The following is a 23,987-nucleotide window of genomic DNA, read 5'->3' as shown; positions in this document are numbered from 1 at the left end:
AAATCTCAGAGAGAATTCCAGCTGTGGCCCATCGTCTACAATAAAATGTAAAGATCTTAAAAAAAAAAAAAAAAAGTAAAGATCTTAATAAACAAAAGCCCTTAAGAAAAGCATTCAAGAGATCTGCGACTATAATAAAACCCGAAAGTTCAATTAACTCTGTGCAGCTAAACTAAATTGAATGGGATGAGAGCTGGCAGAGGGCCTACTCGACACACCACGGCGCTGATGGAAAGGAAATGAACGGAATCTCTGGTGGGACCCGAGCCTGGCGCTCGCGCAGGCGCAGAACCACGTCCCCAAGCGTTACTACAAAGGGACTCGCGCCTGCCGCTCGCGCAGGCGCAGAACCAGGCGGCCAGAATGAAGGGGCGGGGCGCACCGCTCTGCGCCGGAATCACAGTCCCGCCCTCCGGGCTTCAGTTCCCGGCCTTGCCGCTAGGGGCGGCCGCGAAGCTGAGCGGGCCCGGTTTCCAGCCGGGCCACTTTCCCAGCCGGGCCCCAGCATGGCTGCCCCCAGGGCCGCGGGCCTGGCAGCCACCGTGCGTCCGCTTTCCTGACAGCTCGCGGCGTCTGTGGTCTCCCTGTCTTCCCCAGGCCCTTCCAGCGGACATGTTTGCCAAGGCCTTTCGGGTCAAGTCCAACACGGCCATCAAGGGGTCGGACAGGTGAGGGGGAAGAGGGGCCCGTGCCTACCCACGAGGGCACCCCGGCGTCTCTCGAGCTTGGCCGGCTCGCAGCCTTTCTGTGCTCGGTCAGCCGACCTGGGGTGGAGGCCGAGGGGCACAGCCGGAGAAGGGACCCCAGAGCGGGGCAAGGGTGAGTTAGACATATTTTGAGGGTGAAAATGGGAGCGGAGGCCCGAGTTATCTCCCAGGCTGTCTTTTTTTGGATAGTCTAGTGAGTTTCACAGAAGCGTAATTCAGTCAGCGCGTATTGACTGCAGTCTGTTCAAAGTGCCGTGGAGGATGCAGAAATGAAGGAATACGGGATCCCTGCCCTACTTGGAGCTTTGAGTCCCTTGGGAGAGATTGGGTGGAGCACAGAGAACTACAGGTATATGAGAAGTGTCTAGTCACTTCTCATATCTGGCGGGAGAGACACATGGAGGGTGAGGTGGAAGTGGATGAGGCATACGTGGTAACTGTATCTGTTCAGACAGTGTTGCAAACGCAGATATCACCTTGGGGATTTGGGAACCAGTGTTCTCTAGTTGTCATTCTTGATGCCCTGGTGTATCTGTCTGATCATAAGCTTGTTAGATTTGCCAGCCGTATATGAGAAAGGCGCAGATCCAAGAGCTATGGGTGGAGTCAGGAAGGCAGGACTGAGTTTCCAGTGGCAGGCTAACTTGGATTGCTCACCGGGTCTCAGTTTTTTCTTTCTTTCTTTGTGAAGTGGAAAGACATGCCTCAGGAACATGTGAAAATAGATGAGACACTGGATGAGAAAGATAATGGGATGTTTTGGAAGAGTGTGTGAGAATAGGGCATCATCTACCAGACTTCCTTGGTCCTCATAACTTTATAGTAAGTCTTTCTGAGTCCTCAGTATTTATTAAAATCTATGCAGGCAGCTTTCACACCAGTACGTGTGCCCTCTGCAGGAGAAAGCTTCGGGCTGATGTGGCAGCTGTTTTCCCCACTCTTGGAACCGATCAGGTCTCTGAGTTAGTGCCTGGAAAGGAAGAGCTCAACATTGTAAAGCTGTATGCTCACAGAGGAGATGCAGTGACTGTGTACGTGAGTGGTGGTAACCCCATCCTGTTTGAACTGGAGAAAAATCTGTATCCAACAGGTATGGCAGTGGGATGGAGATGCCGTTACTGTGGTCTCTGCCTAATATCTGTTTCTCCTTGTTTCTTCCATTAACCTGTCTTCCTTAAAACAAATGAATGCAAGATCTCCCTAAGAATTTTTTGTGTTCTGTGTCCCGAGAATTAGATCATACAAAACCAGAAACTGCTATAGAAGGGAGGGGGACAAGGGTAACACAAAGCCAGGGTTGTTGCCAAGGGAAGTGCTAAGCTGAAGAAACACTTGTTTCTAGAGGGGTGACCAGGAATGGAGCAGAGGTCTTGAAAAGGGTGGCGTTTCAGTGAAATAAAAGTCGCTGAGTCATGTCAGATCTTTGTGACCCCAGGGACTGTTTAGTCCATGGAATTCTCCAGGCCGGAATACTGGAGTGGGTAGCCGTTCCCTTCTCCAGGGGATCTTCCCAACCCAGGGATCAAACCCAGGTTTCCTGCATTGCAGGCAGATTCTTTTACCGACTGAACCACCAAGGAAGCCCAAGAATACTGGAGTGGGTAGCCTATGCTTTCTCCAGGCAATCTTTCCAACCCAGGAATCAAACCAGGGTCTCCTGAATTGCAGGTGGATTCTTTGTTAGCTGTGCTACCAGGGATGCCACTGGAGTTTCAGGGCATGTAAAAAATGTTTCTTAAAACTGTCACTAGTGCACTTTTCTTAAGATACTGAAGAGATAACTATGATGGGAAGGAAGCTGAATTAATTAAACTCCATACCCAGCTGTCTTGGTGATGGACTTTGGTTGAGATACCTCACCAGAATTCTTTCTTAGGCTCTCTCTGGCTCTCAGGATTTTGTTGCTTGCTTTCCTCACAGGTCTCACAGAATCAGTGTCTTTTTCTCTTTTCCTTTCCTGCTGACATCTACTTTGTTGTTTGGGGCTTTTCTTCCTCCCAAGTTGGCTGTAGCAATGCAGTGCAGTTTCCTACCCCAGGCCCTACCCCTACCCCACTTTGCTGTTGTACACATACAAGCCCTTTTTGTATGTATGTACACATACAAGCCCCTGCCAATGACTATAGAAACAGAGGGAATAAAAATAATAAACGTGGAAAAATTTCAAAATATCTTATAGGCTGGTGCTCTGGTTTTGGATTACGTGCTTCTGAGGTCATAAATGAAATCCCTGTTGGGTCTCTGTCCCTACTTTGATCCACTGTGGCCCTTTTCTTCTGCTCCTGCAGTCCGGATGAAGCAATAGGTGCCTTCAAGGCTCAAGTGACATCCAGTTTTAATCTTAAGTCTCTGCCTTGTTCAAGGCTGCAGCCTCTTTAAGAAGGGAGTCAGTCTCATGTAAGCTGTATGGAATGTTTCCCACAGGAAAAGAGACACTTGATTCCCAGGGTAGGGAAAAGGGATACTGGACAGGCAAAAGCAGATGTACACCTAATCACTAGTTTTAGCTGCTGCTGCTGCTGCCAAGCCGCGTCAGTCGTGTCCAACTCTGTGTGACCACATAGATGGCAGGCCACCAGGCTCCTCCATTCCTGGGATTCTCCAGGCAAGAAAACTGGAGTGGGTTGCCATTTCCTTCTCCAATGCGTGAAAGTGAAGTCGCCCAGTCGCGTCCGACTCTTAGCGACCCCATGGATTGCAGCCTACCAGGCTCCTCCGCCCATGGGATTTTCCAGGCAAGAGTACTGATTTTCCAGGCAAGAGTGGGTCGCCAGTGCCTTCTCCGACTAGTTTTAGCCTTACGTGTAAATATCCAACTTTGGCAGTTAATCTCATAAAGCTGTGGTTCACTTCATGTGTGTCTTCCTACCAGTAAAAATGATAACTTCTCAAGATCACAGATTGAGAGAAACTACTGCAAAGAACTCAGTATGTAAAGAATCATCTCTCTCGGGCTAAGGGAAGCAAAGATTCTAAAATGAATAGCATATGACATCTAAACTGCTTCACAAACTTGGGGTGATGTAAGTTAAAAAAAAAATGCAGCTTCTTTGGACATCCCCCCACAACCCTCTCTCTAGCTTTGAGTTGAGTGTCTTTTCTGTATTTTGATAACGTGACCTAGTATTTGGCTTTGCCCGTTCTCTGGAGGATTGACTCTTTGGCAGTAAGTGTTTTCTGACCCTCTCTTTGGACAGTGTATACCTTGTGGTCTTATCCCGATCTTCTACCAACGTTTACCACATGGCCTCTGGTGCTTGAAAAACTGGTGGGGGGAGCAGGTAAGAGTATTTTCTTATATTCTGGATACTGTCTAAAACCTACTTCAAAAAAGACCCACTACTTTAATAAATGTACCCATTTCGTGCATTCATATGATTGAAGAATGGAATTTCCCCCCATGTCTGTTGCATCTCTCACTTGGCGGCTTCCACAAACTCCGTGGGCCTCAGAGATCCTGCTGTAAGGCTTAAATAAGATGAGTGACATGAAGTGCCTTGTAAAACGCTGTTGGCTATCCTTTAGGTTGATAAGCTGACTTGGGGAAACCAGACTTGGATAGATCACGGAAACTAGACCCTCAGCCTGGTCCTTCAGTTTGACCGCTAGCTTCCCAAAGGGTGGTCTGATACTCAGACTGCTGCTTTCTACTTTCATTATGAATAACACAGTTGATAGTTAATGAACGTCTGTTGACTGAATGAATAAACGATGATGTGAACTGTGGAATTAGCTGTGACGCTTTTGTTTGCTGCAGATCTGATGCTGCCAGGACTGGTGGTGCCCCCTGCTGGCCTGCCTCAAGTACAGAAGGGCGACCTCTGTGCCGTAGCGTTGGTGGGGAACAGGTACTGGGCCGTCAGCGGTGCCTCTGGGGGCACACTGAGGGGAACCTTGGGAGGGGCGGGAATGACAGCTTCACAGCTTGTGGGTAAAGGATTAAAAGAGAAAACAGATTCTTTCTCAAAGATCCCGAGAGTGGGATTGGCAGTGAGCCTGTGGAGTGTGCACACATCTGGGCCAAGTATATTTGTTCCTGCTGCTGCTTCTCCTTTTATAAAATGTACTTTTTTCTCCTTAAAAAAATTTTTTTTTTTAGATTTACAGACAAGTTGCAAAGATAGTACAGAGTCCTGATATACTTCTTACCCAGCTTCTTGTCTTGATAACATCTTATATAACCACAGTACGGTTGCCAAAACTAAGGAATTAACATTGGTTCAATCCTGTTGACACTATTACAGAGTTTATTCATATTTTCCTGGTTTTCCCACTATGTATATGTATTTAAAAAAATTTTTTTGTTCAAGGATCCACTCTAGGGTGCCAGCTTGCATTTAGTTGTCATGTCTTCTTAGTCTCCTGTGATATTTTCTTGCTTTCCTGCCTTCCATGACTTCAAGACTATTTTTGTCTGACAGCCACATCATCTTCATCTTTTAATTATTTTTAATAGATTAATTGAGGGAGATATAGTTTATATACTGTAAAATTCACCTATTTCAACTGTACAATTCAGTGATTTTCTTTTTATCCTATTTATAGGGTGGTTTGGCCATAGCACACTAAATAAATAAAATTTATTTAAAATAAATTAGGGAATAATCATATGAACGGTTACGGAAAATCAAAACCCACTCAGCCCATAATTCTTTTCTGTAGAAGTAAGCATTATCATTCTGATGCATAGCCTCGCCAGCCTTCTGCAGTGCACATGTACACGTGCATATAAAATGTGTGAGGTGGGGGGTGTGTGTTTAAAAATACAAACAAACAAACTCTGTCCCTAGTGTTTTTTCAGTTCAGGTAGTGTGAACATTGTGTCAGCTAGCACAGATAAGTTGGATCGTTTTACCCGCTGTGGGGTGATGGAGAAGCTCGTCTCCCGGTGGACACTGTGGTGGCCTCTACTTTGTCACAAACAAGAGCTTCCTAATGCTTCTGGGGACACTGGTGCCAGTATTTTCCTAAAGCAGATGCTAAGAAGCAGAGCTGTTTGGCTGGCGATCGTGCACATCTTCTGTTGCCCTACAAACACCCTATCAGTTTTCACTCCACCTATAGGGTGTATGGAGCCTGTTTCCACACGTGCTCACCGACACTGGATATGATGGGTTATATTCATTTATGTCATCCTGAATGGAAAATGACATCTCATTATTTTACTCACTGCTTTTTGAGGGAGAAAGATTGTAGGCCTTGGGGGTGGGGGGGGGTGGGTCAGTGTTTAAAGATCTTATTTCCGCTGCTCCTGGTCTCCTATTGTCCTTGAACCTTTTGGCACCAAGCGCCTAGGAAGGTTCCCTTCCTGCGTACCTGCAGGAAAACTTGGCTGTTGAAAAGAATGGTGATATTATTGTTTTTTCCCCCCAGTATTCTATCCCAGGTAGGAGAAAACGATGGAAATGTGTATTTGGCCTGCTTAGTTTGACATTTACAATGTATGTGGGAATGAAGCCTGGGTGGTTTGTGGCAGAGAATGAGGGTAGAAGGGAGTTTATTAAAACTGCAAGCCGTATTTGAGACTGAAGTTCCTGAGCCATTGACCCTTCCAAAGGTGGAAGACAAAGACCCTTCTTTTAGGAACTGGGAAAGAAGCCAAATTCAAAGATTCTGTGGCAGGAGCTGATCCATGGGCACAGTAAGTGGAGCCACCAGATTGGCAGGTATTTTTTTGCAGTTCAGGTGTTGGGAATTCAGCCCTTGAGTCTTTTCCCTTGGGTCCAGGCAACCTTGCTGGGCTTTTATATTCCCCTACTGTTCGACAGCTAGACACCGGTCCTTACGGGCAGTGTGTGAGCGATGCTTGAGTAACACTGGGATGACAAGAATTTCCCATTTGGGCTTTGGAAGTTTCTTGTAGTTATTGTAAATGTGTGGTCTTCTCTTTTTGGATATTATGGACACGTTCAGTTCTTAGATGGCTACACAGAGCAAGCCCTGTTATAAGAGCCACCTCAGAAGGAGCCTCTAGTTGGTACCTCACATCTCTCTTCTCTCCTCCTGGTGGCACTCAGCAGCCTACTTTATGGACGGGAAAGACCTCCCTTTTCAACTTGCAAATAGGAAGGCGCTCCCTTTTTTTTGGCCTTCCTGTGTGGTACATGGGATCTTACTTCCCTGACCAGGGATTGAACCTGCACGAACAATTTATATTTTTGAAATTAAAGAAAGAAAACTTTTAAATATCCTCCTGAGTCCTGTCTGTGTTTGATTTGTAATAGGGATAAAACAGTGATAATATCAGTAGATGAGTTACTTACCCAGAAGGAATATTTGGTCAGGGAATTTTTGAAAGTCGTATGTGTGGTATGTGTGTGTGTGTGTGTGTGTGTGTGTTTTAGTAGCTTAGTCATGTCCGACTCTTTGACAGTCACATTTATAGGTAATTTAAAGAGGACTGAGACTGCAGTGAGTTCTCGTTCTGTGGTATAAGTGGGTGCTTCAGATTTGCAGCCGTGGTGCTTTGAGCACGTGAGGAAGCCGGTCTGGCGGGCGTCCCCCTGGAAGACTTTCCTGACCCTTGTCTCCTCCTCAGAGCCCCCGTTGCCGTCGGAGTCGCCGTGATGTCCACAGCTGAGATGCTGACCTCGGGTCTGAAGGGAAGGGGCTTCTCTGTGCTCCACACCTACCAGGACCACTTGTGGTGGGTTCAGCCTGTCTTCTGGTTTACAGGGAACCTGGGTGGATGCAGAGAGCCCAGGGCCTGGATTCAGAAGTCAGGGTTTTGATCCCTGCCTGTCCTCAGTTGCTGATCACAGATGTTAATTTCCTTGCTCAATGTGAAGAAAAGATGTTTTTTTTTTCCTTTTTTAGAGAGGAAATTACAGAGAACTAATTATTTTCTAGGTGAATTGTAGAATCCTAGGCCTCGAAGAAGGCCTTCGGGATTGTCTTCTCTCTCAGCACAGCGACATTCTTTAGTGTTATAGCACTGGTCCCTCTGGCCTTCTCTGTCGTGTACATTCAGGCATATTCTGGCCCCTTGATGAGGGCTCAGAGGTTCTCACTTCTGAATCCAAATCAAAGCAGAGTAGCTCCTCAGGCTCCCAGGTGATAATATGGTTACTGTTATTTTTTACTTTTTATTTATTTTTATTTATTATTTTATTTATTGTTTAATTTTTACATTTTGGATCGCCTCCTCATTACGGAAGTTGCCCTTTCTCACTGTGACCCTTGCTCTCCGGAACTGTATCAGAGCTTATTTTCTGGTTATTTTCTTGTCCTTTAACCGAAATAGTAAATAAGACTCTTCTCAAATGCAGCGTACCTGGTCCTTTGCCAAGTGTTGTGGCTTGTCGGTATAGATTTACCTGTTACATTTTTAGTCAGTCTTCGAGTTATTCACTTTACAAGTGTCAGCCAGCAGCCAGACACTGCTTTGCTGGACATACAGCCTCATCCTTCTGGGTCTCAGCAGATGTTTGCAGGCTGCTTACTCACAAGCTCCCAGCTCCTTGTTTTCTGTCAGTGTGAGAAATTAAGGTCTTGTTGTCTAAATCGTTTTATCAGCAGCTGCCTCGTCCCCTATCCTCCCACTCTTTGAAAATACGTTCAGTATTTACATGATCAGAGTAGCCTGAACATGCGCTCTGGCCTCACTATTAGCCTCATTAAAAGCCTTGCTGCAGCTGTTAGTAAACTTGGTTTGACTTGCATAATCTTAGTTAAGGTAAAGCTTTTTGCTTTTACCATCCTGTCTTCAGAAGGCTTGATGGCATAGAACCATTGTCATCTCCGCTCTGCAGGTTAGGCTTCCTTTTTTTTAATTGAGGTGTAGTTGATTTCCAGTGTGCCCGTTTCAGGCATGCAGCAAAGTGATTTTAGTGATCACTAGTGTGTATCTAGTGATTCCAGATATAGATGTGTGCATATATCTTCTTTTTCAGATTCTTTTCCATTAAAGTTTATTATAAGATATTGAATATAGTTACCGTGCTATACAACAGGTCCTTGTCATTTATCTGTTTTAGATTCCATTCTGGTTTAACACAGAAGCAGCTGTTTTGCAGTCTTGAGCAGTTCAGTTATTTGTACTTTGTTCTCTACCCTCAGCCTTGGGTTTGTATTCCACCACTGGTACTACAGATGCATTTGCAGTCTTAATTTTGTTATTTAACTCAAAGTGGTTTTATTTTTAATTCATATGAAGGGAATACTTTTGGAGGGGGGCTTCTATATAACTATATTGTCTTTAATTTTTCTCTGTCCCTGAATTCCTGTTAACATTATTAGTATTCCTTTGGGATAAGGAGAAGGCAAGAATTCCTCTCCCCATTTCAGAGATGAGGAAACTGAGGCATGGGACTTCTCTGGGCCCCAAACTGGAATCAGAGTTGAGGTGCACGCCCAGGCTCTCTGGCCGCTCCTGGACACCCCTGCCTGTGACTCTCATTCTCCCTGGACCCCCGCTGACCCCCCTGACCAGGGTTGGAGGGTGTTGTGGTTGCTGCTCACTGTTTCTGACGTGAGGTTTTTGCAGGCGATCTGGAAACAAATCCAGTCCACCGTCCATTGCCCCGCTGGCCCTGGACGCCCCCGATCTCAGTGAAGGGAAGGGATGTGTCAAGGCCGACACCGCCCTGGAGGGCGACATGAGGCAGCTGACCCTGGAGGAGGAGGAGGAGGAAGAGGAGGAGGTCCAGCGGAGGTGTGAGAAGTCCCCGTCAGAAGCCATGGAAGACCCCGGCCCTGGGGGCCTGCACGTGGACCCCATGGACAGCAAGACCCTTCAGGGTACAGCTCTGAGGGTGGAAGGGCCTCTCTCCCAGCACAGGAGGCTGATGTGCGCTGTGCTGCTTCTGACCAGGCCTCTTGAGGGGGAGGGAGACGGCCTTGGCTTTGGTCAGGGTGGTGCCCAGCGCTTTGCTGTCTCACCTCGGAGCCTTTCTCACATGAGTCACGTTTCCCCGGGTTCCCTGAGCCCAGCTGCACGGCCCGCCAGGGTTTCTCCGGCTCTGACTTCTCTGTTAGAGAAGTGTTGCGTCTGGCCGGGTGGGACCGTGTGACCTGCTGCCTTCTCTGGGGTCAGGCCTCTGCAGAGGCCCCGTGTTCTGGAGAGTCTAGGCGCTTTGGCGCCAGGCAGCAGGCTCCCTCAGAACCTGGGGTTGAAGGGGGTTGTCGCCGCGCAGGCCTCTGCATCCCTCCGGAAGGATGAGGTCCTCGTGTTTTCCTTGCAGAGCAAATGGACGAGCTGCTGCAGAGATGCTTCTTGCATGCTTTGAAGTGCTGTGTCAGAAAAGCTGACCTCCCGTTGCTCACCAGCACTCTCCTGGGTAGCCACATGTTCTCCTGCTGGTACGGAGGGTCTGGGGGGCGTGGGCAGGGGGGCCCTCTCCTGCTCCTCGGTGGTTGGATGGGACAAGGCCGACGGGGGAGTTGTCTGAGGAGCATGATGTTGAAAGCAGGAAGTGGAGGGTTGATCTGGCAGATACTGAGTTGTAAAAGCTTAAATGTGAGCCAGTGACAGGATGCTGAGGAAATGAGGCTGAAATTCCCAAGGTGCTGTGAGCCCCCCTCTGCTCTGGTGAATCTGGGCCAGGAAGTGTCCTGGGCAGCTTGTTTGTCTGAAAGTGCCAACCCGCTCATGCTTTTCTGAAGAGTAGGCGGGCTGGATGAACTTGTGTCAGAAGGAACAGTCAGTAGGGACCTCCCACCCCCCCAAACACAAGCCACCAGCAGAGAGAGTGTTGCTGCGTGTGGGTAACTTCTGGACTTTGAAGCTGGGCTGGAAGCCAGCTCCCAGGGTGTTGGAGCAGGGCGGATTTGAACCTGTAACCAGGCTTCTTAGCGCCCTCATTCCCAACACATGTAAGGTTGCCATCAACAGCAAATAGCCTGACATTTCACAAGCAACCAGTGAATATGACCATGTCAGGAGATTTGCTTATTGATTTTCACCCTAAGTCTGAACTTCTTTCTTTTTGAGAGTTTTGCTGTTTTTTTAAAAAATGATTTTAATGTGATTCTCTTCCTCTTCCTGTGAGCTTCTTTAAGGGATTCTATACAAGCGTGAGGTCTGGAGTGTGTGGCAAGATACTTCGTAATTTGTCCCGACCTTGCTGAGTTGCAAGTAACTGGGAAAAGGGATCCTGGAATGTTCTCTAGGGTAGAGGTTCTTAACCTGGGATGGGTTCTAGAAAGGATCCCTGCGAATCCAAACTGCTATTGCCTATCACATATTCAGAGAAGATGTACATTCTGAGGAGCTTTCATTAGGGACTTCTCCCCCAAAACTAACAGCTACAGGGCAGAGGCTCCAAGCTTTTTCAATAAAGAATCAGATAGTAATTATTTTAGGCTTTGCAGGCCCTACAGTCTCTCTGCAGCTGCGCACGTCTGCCACTGTGGCCTTGAAGCAGCCGTAGACGGTAGATGAACGGGTATTGCTGGATTTGGTCTGCAGGATGTAGTTTGCCAAATCCTGCTCTATCCTGGCTGCCTCAGTGAGCTTGGTTTTAGAAAGACTTACCTGGAGGTGAAACTTCTGAGGACACAGAAGATCGTCTAGTTTGAGAGGAATCTAAAACTGTATCTAGTACAGTAGCCATGAACCATGTGTGGCTATTTATTTATTTATTTATTTTTTCCTATTCCCCCCACCCCACCAACTATTTAAATTAAAATTAAATGAAATTTAAACTGTATTTCCTCAGTCACATTAGTCACATTTCAAGTGCTTAATATCCACGTGTGGCCTGTGGCCACCACATTGATAGCAGAGAACATTCCGTCTTCACAGGAAAGTGTGTTGGACAGCAAGGGTCTAGAGTATCTGAAGTCTTTACCTCTTTCTGATGCTGCCACCAAGCAGAAAGTTCTGGAACAGCGGCCTCTTTCCAAGCATCCTGGAGGAAGGCTGAGGAAACGGCCTCCTCTCAGTGTTAGGCAGGTCTCACCCTACTGCTTTGTTAGCTTAACTTGCCTTTTCCATCTGCCATCAGCCCCGAAGGACGGCAACTGGACATAAAGAAGTCAAGCTACAAAAAGGTAAGTGGGTCCCTTCTCCGCATACCCACACAGGGAGCTGTGTCGGGCGCTCGTGGCGTGAGCTGGTTGACGTGGGGAAGCCCTGTCTGCAGGGCTGATGCTAGAGTTAAGCTTTTTGATTCCAGGTATAGTGGGGGTAAGAAAGCTCTCCCGGGGCTGAGGCAGTTGGGTGGGTACCCACTCCCCTCTCTCCCTCCCAGCCCTTTATACCCAGCCTGAGTTCCGAAAGGCTCCACCCATTAGTCTCCAGCCCTCAGGACGGGGCCCTTCGCTTCCTAGCTGGACGAGGACAGGGACTGTCCCACGTCCCCCCAGGCCCCGCCTAGATCGGCGTCCGGCACACTGTAGGTGCTCAGCGCCTGTGCGGAGTCGATGAGGCCCCTACTGCTGGCCCTCTCTCCCTTAGCTCTCTAAGTTCCTGCAGCACATGCAGCAGGAGCAGATTATACAGGTGCAGGAGCTGAGCAAAGGGGTGGAGAGCATTGTGGCCGTGGACTGGAAGCACCCGAGGTGAGTGCCGGGGGCCTGCTCACCGCAGCTCAGCTGGCCCCGGGGCACCTGGGCCAGGACTGGGGAGCTCTGAGACACTAGTATAAAATGTGTTTTCTCTTTCCTTCTGCTGGGTTTCAGGATCACATCTTTCGTCATACCCGAGCCCTCCCTGACCTCCCAGACAATCCAGGAGGGTAGCAGGGGACAGCCCTATCACCCTCCAGATATAAAACCCCTCTACTGTGTCCCAGCCAGCATGACCCTGCTCTTCCAGGAGTCTGGCCACAAGTGAGTTTTCAGAGAGCAGCCCTTCTCCTGCCTGCTTGGTGTTCTGGCCGATAACCCTCTCAGCCTGAGTGGTGCTCTTCTGTGACTGGCGAAACCTGCTCTGCCCTCTCCTCCCCCTCCCCCAGACCCAGCTTCAAGCCTCCTTCCCCTGGGCAGGTGGTCTCCGGACTCAGTGAGCGAGAGAGTAGGTCTCTCCCTTTTCTGCCTATGCCGACTCTTCACGCGGCCCTGCAGGCCTCAGGCAGGAGAAGGGAAGAAGGCAGAGCTCGAGCCGAGGACAGCGCCCTGCTGAGCAGGGAGTGAGTCTGGGCGTTTGCGGTTTGTCCCCCAGCACAGCGTGAGTAACCTCCTGGTCGCTTCTCACCCAGGAAAGGGAGTGTCCTGGAGGGCAGTGAAGTCCGAACAGTCGTCATCAACTACGCCAAGAAAAACGACCTGGTGGATGCAGACAACAAGAAGTGAGTGGATGAGAAGGAGGGCTTGCCCTGTGTCTTTCCACACTCACCTTCAGCAGATGTGGGAGGTGGCTGGGAGGGCGGGGTGCAGGGGGTCTCAGCCTTCTAGAACACCAAGTCCGGTGGCTTCTAAACCATAGGCCGTGGACAGTTAGAGTTGTGGTGAGGGTAGTCAGATCTATATATACTGTCCACACTGACTGCAGCCTGAAGAAGCATCATCTCATATGTATCTTGGGGCTTCCCTGGTGATTCAGTGGTAAAAAATCCACCTACTGATGCAGGACACCCAGGTTCTTTCACTGGGTCGGGAAAGTCCCCTGGAGGAGGAAATGGCAACCCACTCCAGTATTCTTGCCTGGGAAATCCCATGAACAGAGAATCCTGGGAGCCTGCAGTCCATAGGGTTACAAAAGAGTTGGACATGACTTAGTGACTAAACAACAAGAGTGACCTGAACATATGTATCTACCGTTGATTGTCAAATGCAGGTGCTGTTGTGAGGAACAAAATGCAAACTTCAAAAAATTTTACCAAAGCCATCTTAGCTTCATGGTATTCTCTATTTTCTTAGTAAGTGGATACAGAAGGTAAACCACTAAATGAGTGTTCCATTAATTTTTGTTGTTGTTGTTAATTACAGAAGACACCCTTGTCATCCAAAAGTTGGGAACTGCTGGCTTCATCATGGTTAGTTAATAACATAACTGAGCCAGGGATCCCAGTGTTCGCATTTTTTTCCCCATACCACTTTCCCCTCCACTGCCTACTTCTCCTTTATTCTAGGAAAGCATATGTGTACCTCCCATCCAGAGAATACATTGCATCCTGGACTGTGAACCCCTAATTGGTTCCAATAATCCTGATTGACCATGAACAACACGTAAGAGATGAATCCTGGGGCTATTTATTGCTTCTTCTTTCCCTTTAGTCTCGTGAACTTGGATCCCATCCTCTGTGACTGCATCTTAGAGAAGGATGAACAGCACACGGTCAGGAAGCTTCCGTGGGACAGTCTCCTGAGCAGGTAGTGGGGATTGGCAGCCCCTCTCCAACATTTCCATCCCTTCCCCTTAATTTCAAAAAGAGAAACAAAAAGAAAGTGGGAGTGGGGGGTGGGGATTGTCTTAAAGTCTTTTCAAAGGAAGGATTCTTAAACCTTTTCTTTTCCATGGAACCAAAACCGAAAATAATTTATATCAGGAGTTAGCAAGCTATTGCCTGTGGGCCAAATCTGGCCTGCTACCTGTTTTTGTAAATAAGGTCTCATTGGCACACAACCACACTCGTTTGTTTATATAACATCTACTCTGTGTCCTTGCTAAATGGCAAAGTTGAGTGATTTAAACAGAGACCCATATGGTTCTTAAAGCCTAAAATATTTACCATCTGGCTCTTCATAGAAAAAGTTTGTCTCTCCCAATATACATGCTAGCAAAAGAAAATCTGGTTAGACAAAAGATAGAAATTCCTTTTGGTAAAGGCGTCTAGAAAAGGTGCATGATTGGAACCTGTCAGAAATGTGAAGCTGTACTTTATCCGGCTGGGTAAGGTAGAGTCTTGAGACAGAAATCTGCTGCAAGGCCGCTGGGCAGGTTTTCAGAAGGCCAGACCTGTGGGCAGTTTCCAGGGGCTCGTCTCAGACGTCTCCTTCCCTGAGTCAGTGGGTCTCCGCTGCGGCTGCACGTTGGGGAGATTAAGAAAAAAAATAGTCTCTTCCTTGAGAGCCTTCTCTGTAGCACAGAGAACTCCGCTTGGTGCTCTGTGGTGGGCTAAACGGGAAGGAAATCCAAAGAAGCGGAGATCCTTGTATCCGCGTGGCTGACTCACTCTGCTGCACTGCAGAAACCCACCCAGTGGTGTAAAGCAGTTACAGCAGCACAGTGGTAAAAAATGGATCTTCGTGATCAGACATTCTGACTCAGTTGGTCTGGGGTGCAGCTCCCTAGTTGATTTGCTTGATTCCACTCTGCAGCCAGAGGCGAACCACTGCCTGCAAGATCAGCTTCCATCCAGCCGCCTGCTGGGCGCGAGCTATGAGGAAATGGCTTCTGCTGGCCATATCAGCCTCCCACTCGTTAACTCCCATTTCAGATGTTTGGAAAGATTGCAGCCTGCCTATCAAGTGACCTTTCCGGGACAAGAGCCCACTGTGAAGAAAGGCAGGGTCTGCCCAATTGAGATCACCCTAGCACAGAGAGCTTCGAACAAAAAGGTAATTTTTAAAAGATACAGCGTTTGAAGATGGTGATTTACCTTCCTGCCAAGTTCTAGTCTCTCTGATGTGATTGGAGATTTTCAGATTGGCCTCAAACACCTCGAAAGTTGCTTAGGAAACACCTGTTTCTGTGACTGGGCTGGGTTCTGTGTAAAACAGGTGAAGCTGACCCCCTCCCTCACTGTCCTGTAGGATTTTCTGTGAGGAAACTTCTGAGAGCCTGGTTCTAGAAGTAAACAAGATCTTATATTTATTTTTTTCTTAGAACTCTGCTATGGACCTTCAGCTCTTCTTTTTCTGTTACCTCTTGGGCCTTGTTCAGTGAAAATAACTGGTAAAGAATTGCTGAAGGAACTGAGCTTGTTTAGCTTGGCAACACAGTCGTCAGAACAAATTACATCTGTCCTCAAATATGTGTAAAGCTGTCCTTGGGAAAAGGACTGCACTTATTTTGTCTTGGGAAAAGGACTGCACTTATTTTGTCTGTCTTGAGAAGACAGAAATAGGATTATTGGGTAGAAATCCCAAAAGACAGACTCTAGAAGTGTGCGGTTATGGGTGTAGGCTTTGAGATTACAGACTGGGTTCCAGCATGGCTTTGCCTTGCTGCTTGACTTGGAGCACGATGCTTTATGTCATGTTTGCCTGAGTTTCCTTATATGAAGAATGGGTATAATACCTACCTCATAAGGCACTGTGAGGATCAAATGAAAGAATATATGTAGGTGAGATATTTAGATACTGCTTGGCGTATAAACATTCAATAAATGAGAACCAAGTGATGATAAGTTTAATAACTAGCAGTAGCCACCATTTCTTGAATGTGTAATTATATACAGTGATGGTTTTGCTTTTATGTTAAAAAGAGCCCTTATCTCTTAGAGATACATACTGAAATATTTGTAGATGGGATTTCTAGGAGGGTTTGCTTTAAAGTAACATAGGATTGCGGGTGGGTGGGGATATAGATGAATCAAGGTTGGTCATGAGTTGAGAATCGTTGGAATCGGTGATGGGTTCGTGGAGCTCATTGTACTCTTCTACTTTTATTTATGTTTTAAATTCTCCATAAAAAAAAAAAAAAAAACTTTAGAAAAAGCATATGTAGGAGAAGGAAATGGCAACCCACTCCAGTATTCTTGCCTGGGAAATCCATGGACAGAGGAGCCTGGTAGGCTACGGCCCATGTGGTTGCAAAGAGCTGGGCACAACTTAGCAACTTAACAAACAAACAAACAAAAGTATATGTTCTGTGTGGGATAGAGTATCTGTCCCACTAAATGTAATATGTGACGTATGCAGGCAAACCTTGTTTTATTGTGCTTCATTTTATTATGCTTTGCAGACAGTGTTTTTTTTTTCAAATTGAAAATTTTTCCAATTGAAAGTTGCTTGTGGCAACTTTCGTGTCCAGCAAGTCTGTTGGTGCGATTTCACCAGCAGTGCTCACTTCTTGTGTCTGTCACATTTCAGTAATTCCTGCAATATTTCAAACTTTTTCATTATTATTTGTTACGGTGATCTGTGACCATGATCTTTGATGTTACTATTGTGAAAACGATTACAACTCATTGAAGGCTCAGGTGATGGGTGGCACTTTTCACAAATAAAATATTTTAAAATTAAGGTATATACTTTGTTTTTTAACATATAATGTTATTGCACAGCTAACAGTATAGTGAAAGCATAACTTTATAAAGATATTTTGTTGAAGGACAGTTGATTTACAATGTTGCTTTTCATTTCTGCTGAATACAAAGTGATATATATATATAGTCTTTTTCATATTCTGTTCCATTATGGTTTATCCCAGGATATTGAATATAGTTCTCTGTACTATACAGTAGGAACTTGTTCTTTTTCCATCCTCTATATACTAGTTTGCATCTGCTAATCCCAGACTCCCAGTCCTTCCCACACCCACCACTTCCCCTCTGGCAACCACAGGTCTGCTCTCTGTGCCTGTGAGTCTGCTTCTGTGTCTTCACTTCAGTCACTCAGTCATGTCCAACTCTTTGTGACCCCATGAATGCGACGCCAGGCCTCCCTGTCCATCACCAACTCCCAGAGTTTACTCAAACCCATGTCCATTGAGTCGGTGATGCCATCCAGCCATCTCCTCTGTCGTCCCCTTCTCCTCCTGCCCCCCAACCCCTCCCAGCATCAAGGTCTTTTCTAATGAGTCAGCTCTTTGCATCAGGTAGCCAAAAGTATTTGAGTTTCAGCTTCAACATTAGTCCTTCCAGTGAAGACTCAGGACTGATTTCCTTTAGGATGGACTGGTTGGATCTCCTTGCAGTCCAAGGGACTCTCAAGAGTCTTCTCCAACACCACAGTTCAAAAGCATCAATTCTTCAGTGCTCAGCTTTCTTTATAGTCCAACTCTCATCCATACATGACCACTGGAAAAAACATAGCCTTGACTAGATGGACCTTTGTTGCCAAAGTAATGTCTCTGCTTTTTAATATGTGAAGTTGATCATAACTTTTCTTCCAAGGAGTAGGCGTCTTTTAATTTCATGGCTGCAGTCACCATCTGCAGTGATTTTGGAGCCCCCCAAAATAAACTTTGCCACTCTTTCCCCATCTATTTGCCATGAAGTGATGGGACTGGATGCCATGATCTTAGTTTTCTGAATGTTGAGTTTTAAGCCAACTTTCTCACTCTCCTCATTCGTTTTCATCAAGAGGCTCTTTAGTTCTTCTTCACTTTCTGACATAAGGGTGGTGTCATCTGCATATCTGAGGGTATTGATATTTCTCCCAGCAATCTTGATTCCAGCCTGTGCTTCCTCCAGCCCAGCGTTTCTCATGATGTACTCTGCATAGAAGTTAAATAAGCAGGGTGACAGTATATAGCCTTGACGTACTCCTTTTCCTATTTGGAACTAGTCTGTTTTTCCATGTCCAGTTCTAACTGTTGCTTCCTGACCTGCATACAGGTTTCTCAAGAGGTGGGTCAGGTGGTCTGGTATTCCCACCTCTTTAAGAATTTTCCAGAGTTTATTGTGATCCACACAGTCAAAGGCTTTGGCATAGTCAATAAAGCAGAAGTAGGTGTTTTTCTGGAACTCTTCTGCTTTTTCAGTAGTCTAGTGGATGTTGGCAATTTGATCTCTGGTTCCTCTGCCTTTTCTAAAACCAGCTTGAACATCTGGAAGTTCACGGTTCATGTATTGCTGAAGCCTGGCTTGGAAAATTTTGAACATTACTTTACTAGCGTGTGAGATGAGTGCAATTCTGCAGTAGTTAGAGCGTTCTTTGGCATTGCCTTTCTTAGGGATTGGAATGAAAATTGACCTTTGCCAGTCCTGTGGCCACTGGTGACTTTTGCAAATTTGCTGGCATATTGAGTGCAGCACTTTCACAGCATCATCTCTTAGGATTTGAAATAGCTCAACTGGAATTTCATCACCTCCACTAGCTTTGTTCATAGTGATGCTTCCTAAGGCCCACTTGACTTCACATTCCAGGATGTCCTGCTCTAGGTGAGTGATCACACCATCGTGATTATCTGGGTTGTGAAGATCTTTTTTGTACAGTTCTTCTGTGTATTCTTGCCACCTCTTCTTAATATCTTCTACTTGTGTTAGGTCCATACCATTTCTGTCCTTTATTGAGCCCATCTTTGCATGAAGTATTCCCTTGGTATCTCTAATTTTCTTGAAGAGATCTCTAGTCTTTCCCATTCTGTTGTTTTCCTCTATTTCTTTGCACTGATCACTGAGGAAGGCTTTCTTATCTCTCCTTGCTATTCTTTGGAACTCTGCATTCAAATGGGAATATCTTTCCTTTCCTCCTTTGCTTTTCACTTCTCTTCTTTTCACAGCTACTTGTAAGGCCTCCTCAGACAGCCATTTTGCTTCTTTGCATTTCTTTTTCTTGGCGATGGCCTTGCTCCCTGTCTCCTGTACAGTGTCATGAACTTCCGTCCATAGTTCATCAGGCACTCTATCAGGTATAATCCTTGAATCTATTTCTCACTTCCACTGTGTAATCATAAGGGATTTGATTTAGGTCATACCTGATTGGCCTAGTGGTTTTCCCTACTTTCTTCAATTTAAGTCTGAATTTGGCAATAAGGAGTTCATGATCTGAGGCACAGTCAGCTCCCGATCTTGTTTTGCTGACTGTATACAGCTTCTCCATCTTTGGCTGCAAAGAATATCATCAATCTGATTTCAGTGTTGACCATCTGGTGATGTCCATGTGTAGAGTCTTCTCTTGTGTTGTTGGAAGAGGGTGTTTGCTATGACCAGTGCGTTCCCTTGGCAGAACTCTATTAGCCTTTGCCTTGCTTCATTCTGTACTCCAAGGCAAAAATTTGCCTGTTACTCCAGGTGTTTCTTGACTTCCTACTTTTGCATTCCAGTCCTCTATAATGAAAAGGACATCTTTTTTTGATGTTAGTTCCAAAAGGTCTTATCGGTCTTCATAGAACCATTCAACTTAAGCTTCTACTGGTCAGGGCATAGACTTGGATTACTGAGATTTGTTTTTTTTTTTAATGGCTGAGTAATATTCCACATACCACATCTTTATCCATTCATCTGTTGTAGGTTGTTTCCATGTTTTGGCTGTTGTAAATAATACTGCTATGAGCATAGGGGTACATTTGTCTTTTTGAATTATAGTGTTGCTGGGATATATGCCCAGGAGTGGAATGACTGGATTATATGGTAGTTCAGTTTTTAGTTTTTTGAGAAACCTCCATACTGTTCTCCATAGTGGCTGTACCAGTTTATATTCCCACCAAGAGTGTAAGAGGATTCCCTTTTCTCCAGACCCTCTCTAGCATTCATTATTTGTAGAATTTAATGATGGCATTCTGACTGGTGTGAGGTGGTACGTCACTGTGGTTTGATTTGCATGAGGATGTAACTTCATGTCCACTGGGAAACCAAACAGTTCATGTGACTCATTTTACTGTAATATTTGCTTTATCATGGTGGGTCTGGAATTGAACCCTCAGAATCTCTGAGGTATGCCTGTATTGGATGAGGTAAAAAGAAAACTTCAATTTAGAAGCACAAAAATTAGTTATTTGGATGGATAGATATGGTTGTGGGGATGGTGAACGTAGGGTGAGGAGGCTGCAGAGGCCCTGGAAGGTTTCGGGAGGGAGGGCATGTGGTCTGTGCCCACTGTCAGTCTTTTGTCTCACCAGGTGACCGTGGTCCGGAACTTGGAGGCCTATGGCCTGGACCCGTGCTCCATGGCTGCCACCCTCCAGCTGCGCTGCCAGGCTAGCACCACCGTCACTGCTGCCCCTGGGCTCAAGGACAGCCTGCAGGTTCAGATCCAGGGCAACCAGATCCACCACCTTGGCCGGCTGTTGCTGGGTGAGCATCCCCCTGAAGAAGCAGAGACGTCAGTATCACTAGGCAGAGGTCTTCCTACCAAAGTCCCTCTAGTGAGTTTACCATAAACATGGCTTTTAGCAGCCAGTGAGAGGTGGAACTAATGTTTGCCCTTTATCTTTTAGCCCCCAAATTCAATGTTTTATCCACCATCCTAGTGGAGAAGTTTTCTTTCTGGTTTTCCTTCTTTATAAAACATTTGTTGAGCACCCAAGCTTTGCTAGGCACTTTGCTGGGCTTTTTTCAGGCTTGATGCTGAAGAACCGTTTCTGTTTTGCAGATGAGGAAACAGGTTCAGTACTTTGTACTGAGATAATTCAACTGTTCAGTGCTGTAGTTGGGCTCCGAACCTTGATTTGCGGAATAAACTCTTTAAGTTCACTAAACAAGACCCACCCAGTCCAGCCCCATCTTCCCTCCACCTTCTCTGGCAGGTCCCTGACTCTCAGGCCAGGCCTCAGCCCTGCTGGTCTCCTGGCTGTTCCCTGCCTGCACCCCCACATTCACACCTGGCTGCTTCCCTCCGTGTAGTCCCCTAACCTCGAGTGGCCTGTCGCAGCCTTAGAGGCTCGTTGGCCCAGCTCAGGGGCCACAGGAAGCCTGTCTTAGAACATGTCCCATTTTTTAATTTTCTGTTTCCTTAAATTGACATTTAAAAAACTGCTAACATGACACTTTCCAATTGTGTTTATATTCTGATTAGTGTCTATAACTGGGCTCATTTATTCTGTGTCTGAACTCCCTGTTAGAATGAGCATCTTGAATCACAGGCCTTACCTTTTTCATGCCCAAGGTCTGGCGCATAGTAAATGCTCAATAAGCAAGCTTACTTTATGGTCTCAGGCTGTACCCAGCAGTTGACTTAGAACTGCACCCCTTTAAGTGAAGAGCTCCATGTGAAATACAGAGGGAAAAAGATAAACACGTAACTGCACTCAGACACACGCATTCTCCCTTATGAGAAAATTACAAGTGCCTGAAGTACACTTAGAAAGTAGTTATCAGCAAGAAAGTTGCTGGGAGACTCAGCCTCGAGGTATGAGGATGTATGGTCCATCCTGCCGGGGTTGCGTGTGAGCTGGGTGTAGAAGAGCAGGTCACGTGATGGAAACGGTTTGCGCTGAGGCTCGAAGGCGGGAGTGAACAGAGTGGGGCGGGAGGGCCAGGAGGCGGCTGTGCAGCTGGGGACCTCGGCGTGCATGCTGAGTTGCTTCCGTCATATTCCACTCTGTGCGACCCATTGGATGGTAACCCACCAGGCTCCTCTGTCCACGGAATTCTCCAAGCAAGAATACTGGAGTGGGTTGCCACGTCCTTCCCCAGGGGATCTTTCAAACCCAGGGATCGAACCTGCATCTCTTACGTCTCCTGCACTGGCAGGCGGATTCCTTACCGCTTGTGCCACCCGGGGACCTTGGCAGTCGGGGCAGAGGAGGGTCATTGTAGACAGAGGGACGGGGTGGGCGGGGAGAGCATGCACAAACCTCACTGAGGAGTCTCTGCCTTTCGGATTGTAGAAGAGTATCGGCTGCCTCGAAAATACATCCAAGGCCTGGAGAAGGCCCCTAAGCCTGGCAAGAAGAAATGACAGACTCTTGTTTCATGTGGTTGATCCAGTGGAAATCCAGGCTCTGGGCTGGTAATTTATATGAGTATTTTCTGTTTTTGCAAACTAAAAAATATATATATATATAATTCTTTACCAAAATAAATTTTTATTCTAATCTGAATTTGATTCCCTTTTGTTTCTTCCACTTAGTAAACTGTTAAGTACTAAGTTTTCAGGTTCAAAGCCATTTGAAAGGAACCCTGGAGGCCGTTGGAGGCTGCTTTTTCCATTCATGTGGTTTCAATCATTTGGTGTGTGCTCTGCTTTCAAGGCCCCATAGCCCATCCAGAGTTCAGGTAGGGGGAGCCTACCTGTTTTTAAAGTCCTTCTACCGAATATTCAATAACCTCTTGCTATACTTGCTACCTAATTAACCTCCTAGCCCCAAAATCACGCCTTCAAATATCTAAAGGGCTATTTATATGTTTATATTTGTCATCATTCAGAAGAAGGAACGGTTATCTCTGCCTTGAGCAAAGTTTAGGCTAGACCAGAAATAAACAATGACAGCACATTAGGACATGGGTTTCTGTACAACAGTAATTTTTCCTCAGCGTTGACAACTGCCACTAACAGCTGTAAGTTGTGATGTGGCTACAGGTTAGATGACTTTGCTACAGTGAAGAGTCTTAACCAACTAATGCTTTCTTTACCCTCAAACTTCTTCACCTGGGGCTCATGGACAAGGTCTTCAGAGGGCCCACGGAGTTCTCTGAAATAGTGCGTAAGATTCTGTATGACCGTTTTCCTAAGAGAGGTTATCGTGCTTTTGTCCAGTTCAGCTGGATCATGTGAAAAGATTCAGACCCCGGCTGTGGTCCCTGCTCAGTCTGGGGCAGTCATTTCTGTACCAGGGGCCTCCTTGTGCAATAGGAAGGAGAAGGGCTGAGCCAAATCACTGCAGAGTTATCTGCTTTTTACCATCAAAAAAAATAAAATTACACTTCAGTTTACTTTTTTTCTTGCTCATCTTGTTTTTTTTTAAACCAAGATAAAGACTCAAAAATACCCACAATATTCACAAATTCCCGACCTGGGGCTTGAATAAGAAAAGGATGAATATAAAAATGTGTATGAGGTCCCTTGCCTTTTGTTAGGAGGCTCTGAATGATCGGCCTTTTCACTGCTGACTCACTGTGAGTGAACTGCGCCACTGTACTGACCTGCTGTGTTAACATGAGCACATGAAACTGAGAAAGAGGTTTCTAGAAATTGACCCCAAACAAGATTCTGTTACAGCAGAACCCTTGGACACACACGGTTTGATCTGAGGGCGATAGAGTAGTCGTGAAATATGGTCCTCATAATCAATACAAATAACATAGAAAACACGAGGTGGTGGTTTGGTCGCTCAGTCGTGTCCGTCTCTTGCGACCCCATGGACTGAAGCCCGCCAGGCTTCTCTGTCCATAGGATTCTCCAGGCAAGAGTCTTGGAGTGGATCATTTCCTTCTCCCAAGAAAACACACAATGCTTTATACAGTTCTTCCACAGACATTATTTGTTTAGCACAACCTTGGAGGGACTGGAGGCTCAGAGTTGTGTCCTGCCTTGCTCACCCTTCCTAAAGACACAAGCCAGTGAATGGTGAGGCTAGGTCTGCAATGAACATCCACGCTTCAGGTTTGACCCAGAATTCTGCCGTGACACAGTGCTGTCAAGACGTGCTTCAGATGGTTTTTCCAGTAATGGTGACACATTTTGCATTGATTCATCTTCCCTTTTCTCCTCATGAATACCATAGGTTCATGGGAGGAGGCAAGGGCGTGTTAGGCTGTGCAAGGGATTCCTTTTTCTATGTGCTAAGCCAAATAATCTACACCACGGTCAAATGTGCAGCTTTGAACTTAATCGCACATTGTAACC

The 23,987-nt window shown here is 46.3% G+C and overlaps 1 protein-coding gene across 1 annotated transcript; it reads left to right on the top strand.

The window, feature by feature from the left end:
* Positions 1 to 445: 445 nt before the first annotated feature.
* EIF2D (eukaryotic translation initiation factor 2D) lies at positions 446 to 22,242 on the top strand. Its single transcript, XM_043923776.1, has 15 exons — positions 446 to 668; positions 1,607 to 1,797; positions 3,905 to 3,988; positions 4,465 to 4,555; positions 7,246 to 7,353; positions 9,193 to 9,446; positions 9,890 to 10,007; positions 11,654 to 11,699; positions 12,106 to 12,209; positions 12,330 to 12,479; positions 12,848 to 12,937; positions 13,866 to 13,961; positions 15,029 to 15,149; positions 20,320 to 20,494; positions 22,030 to 22,242. Exons 1-15 carry the CDS (start codon positions 613 to 615, stop codon positions 22,098 to 22,100), a joined length of 1,755 nt encoding a protein of 584 aa, XP_043779711.1. The 5' UTR covers positions 446 to 612; the 3' UTR covers positions 22,101 to 22,242.
* Positions 22,243 to 23,987: the final 1,745 nt, after the last annotated feature.

This window comes from Cervus elaphus, chromosome 14, assembly GCF_910594005.1.
Source record: "Cervus elaphus chromosome 14, mCerEla1.1, whole genome shotgun sequence".
Classification (NCBI taxonomy): Eukaryota; Metazoa; Chordata; class Mammalia; order Artiodactyla; family Cervidae; genus Cervus; species Cervus elaphus.
Note: the sequence above shows the minus strand (reverse complement) of the source record. Positions and strands in the feature narration are given on the sequence as shown.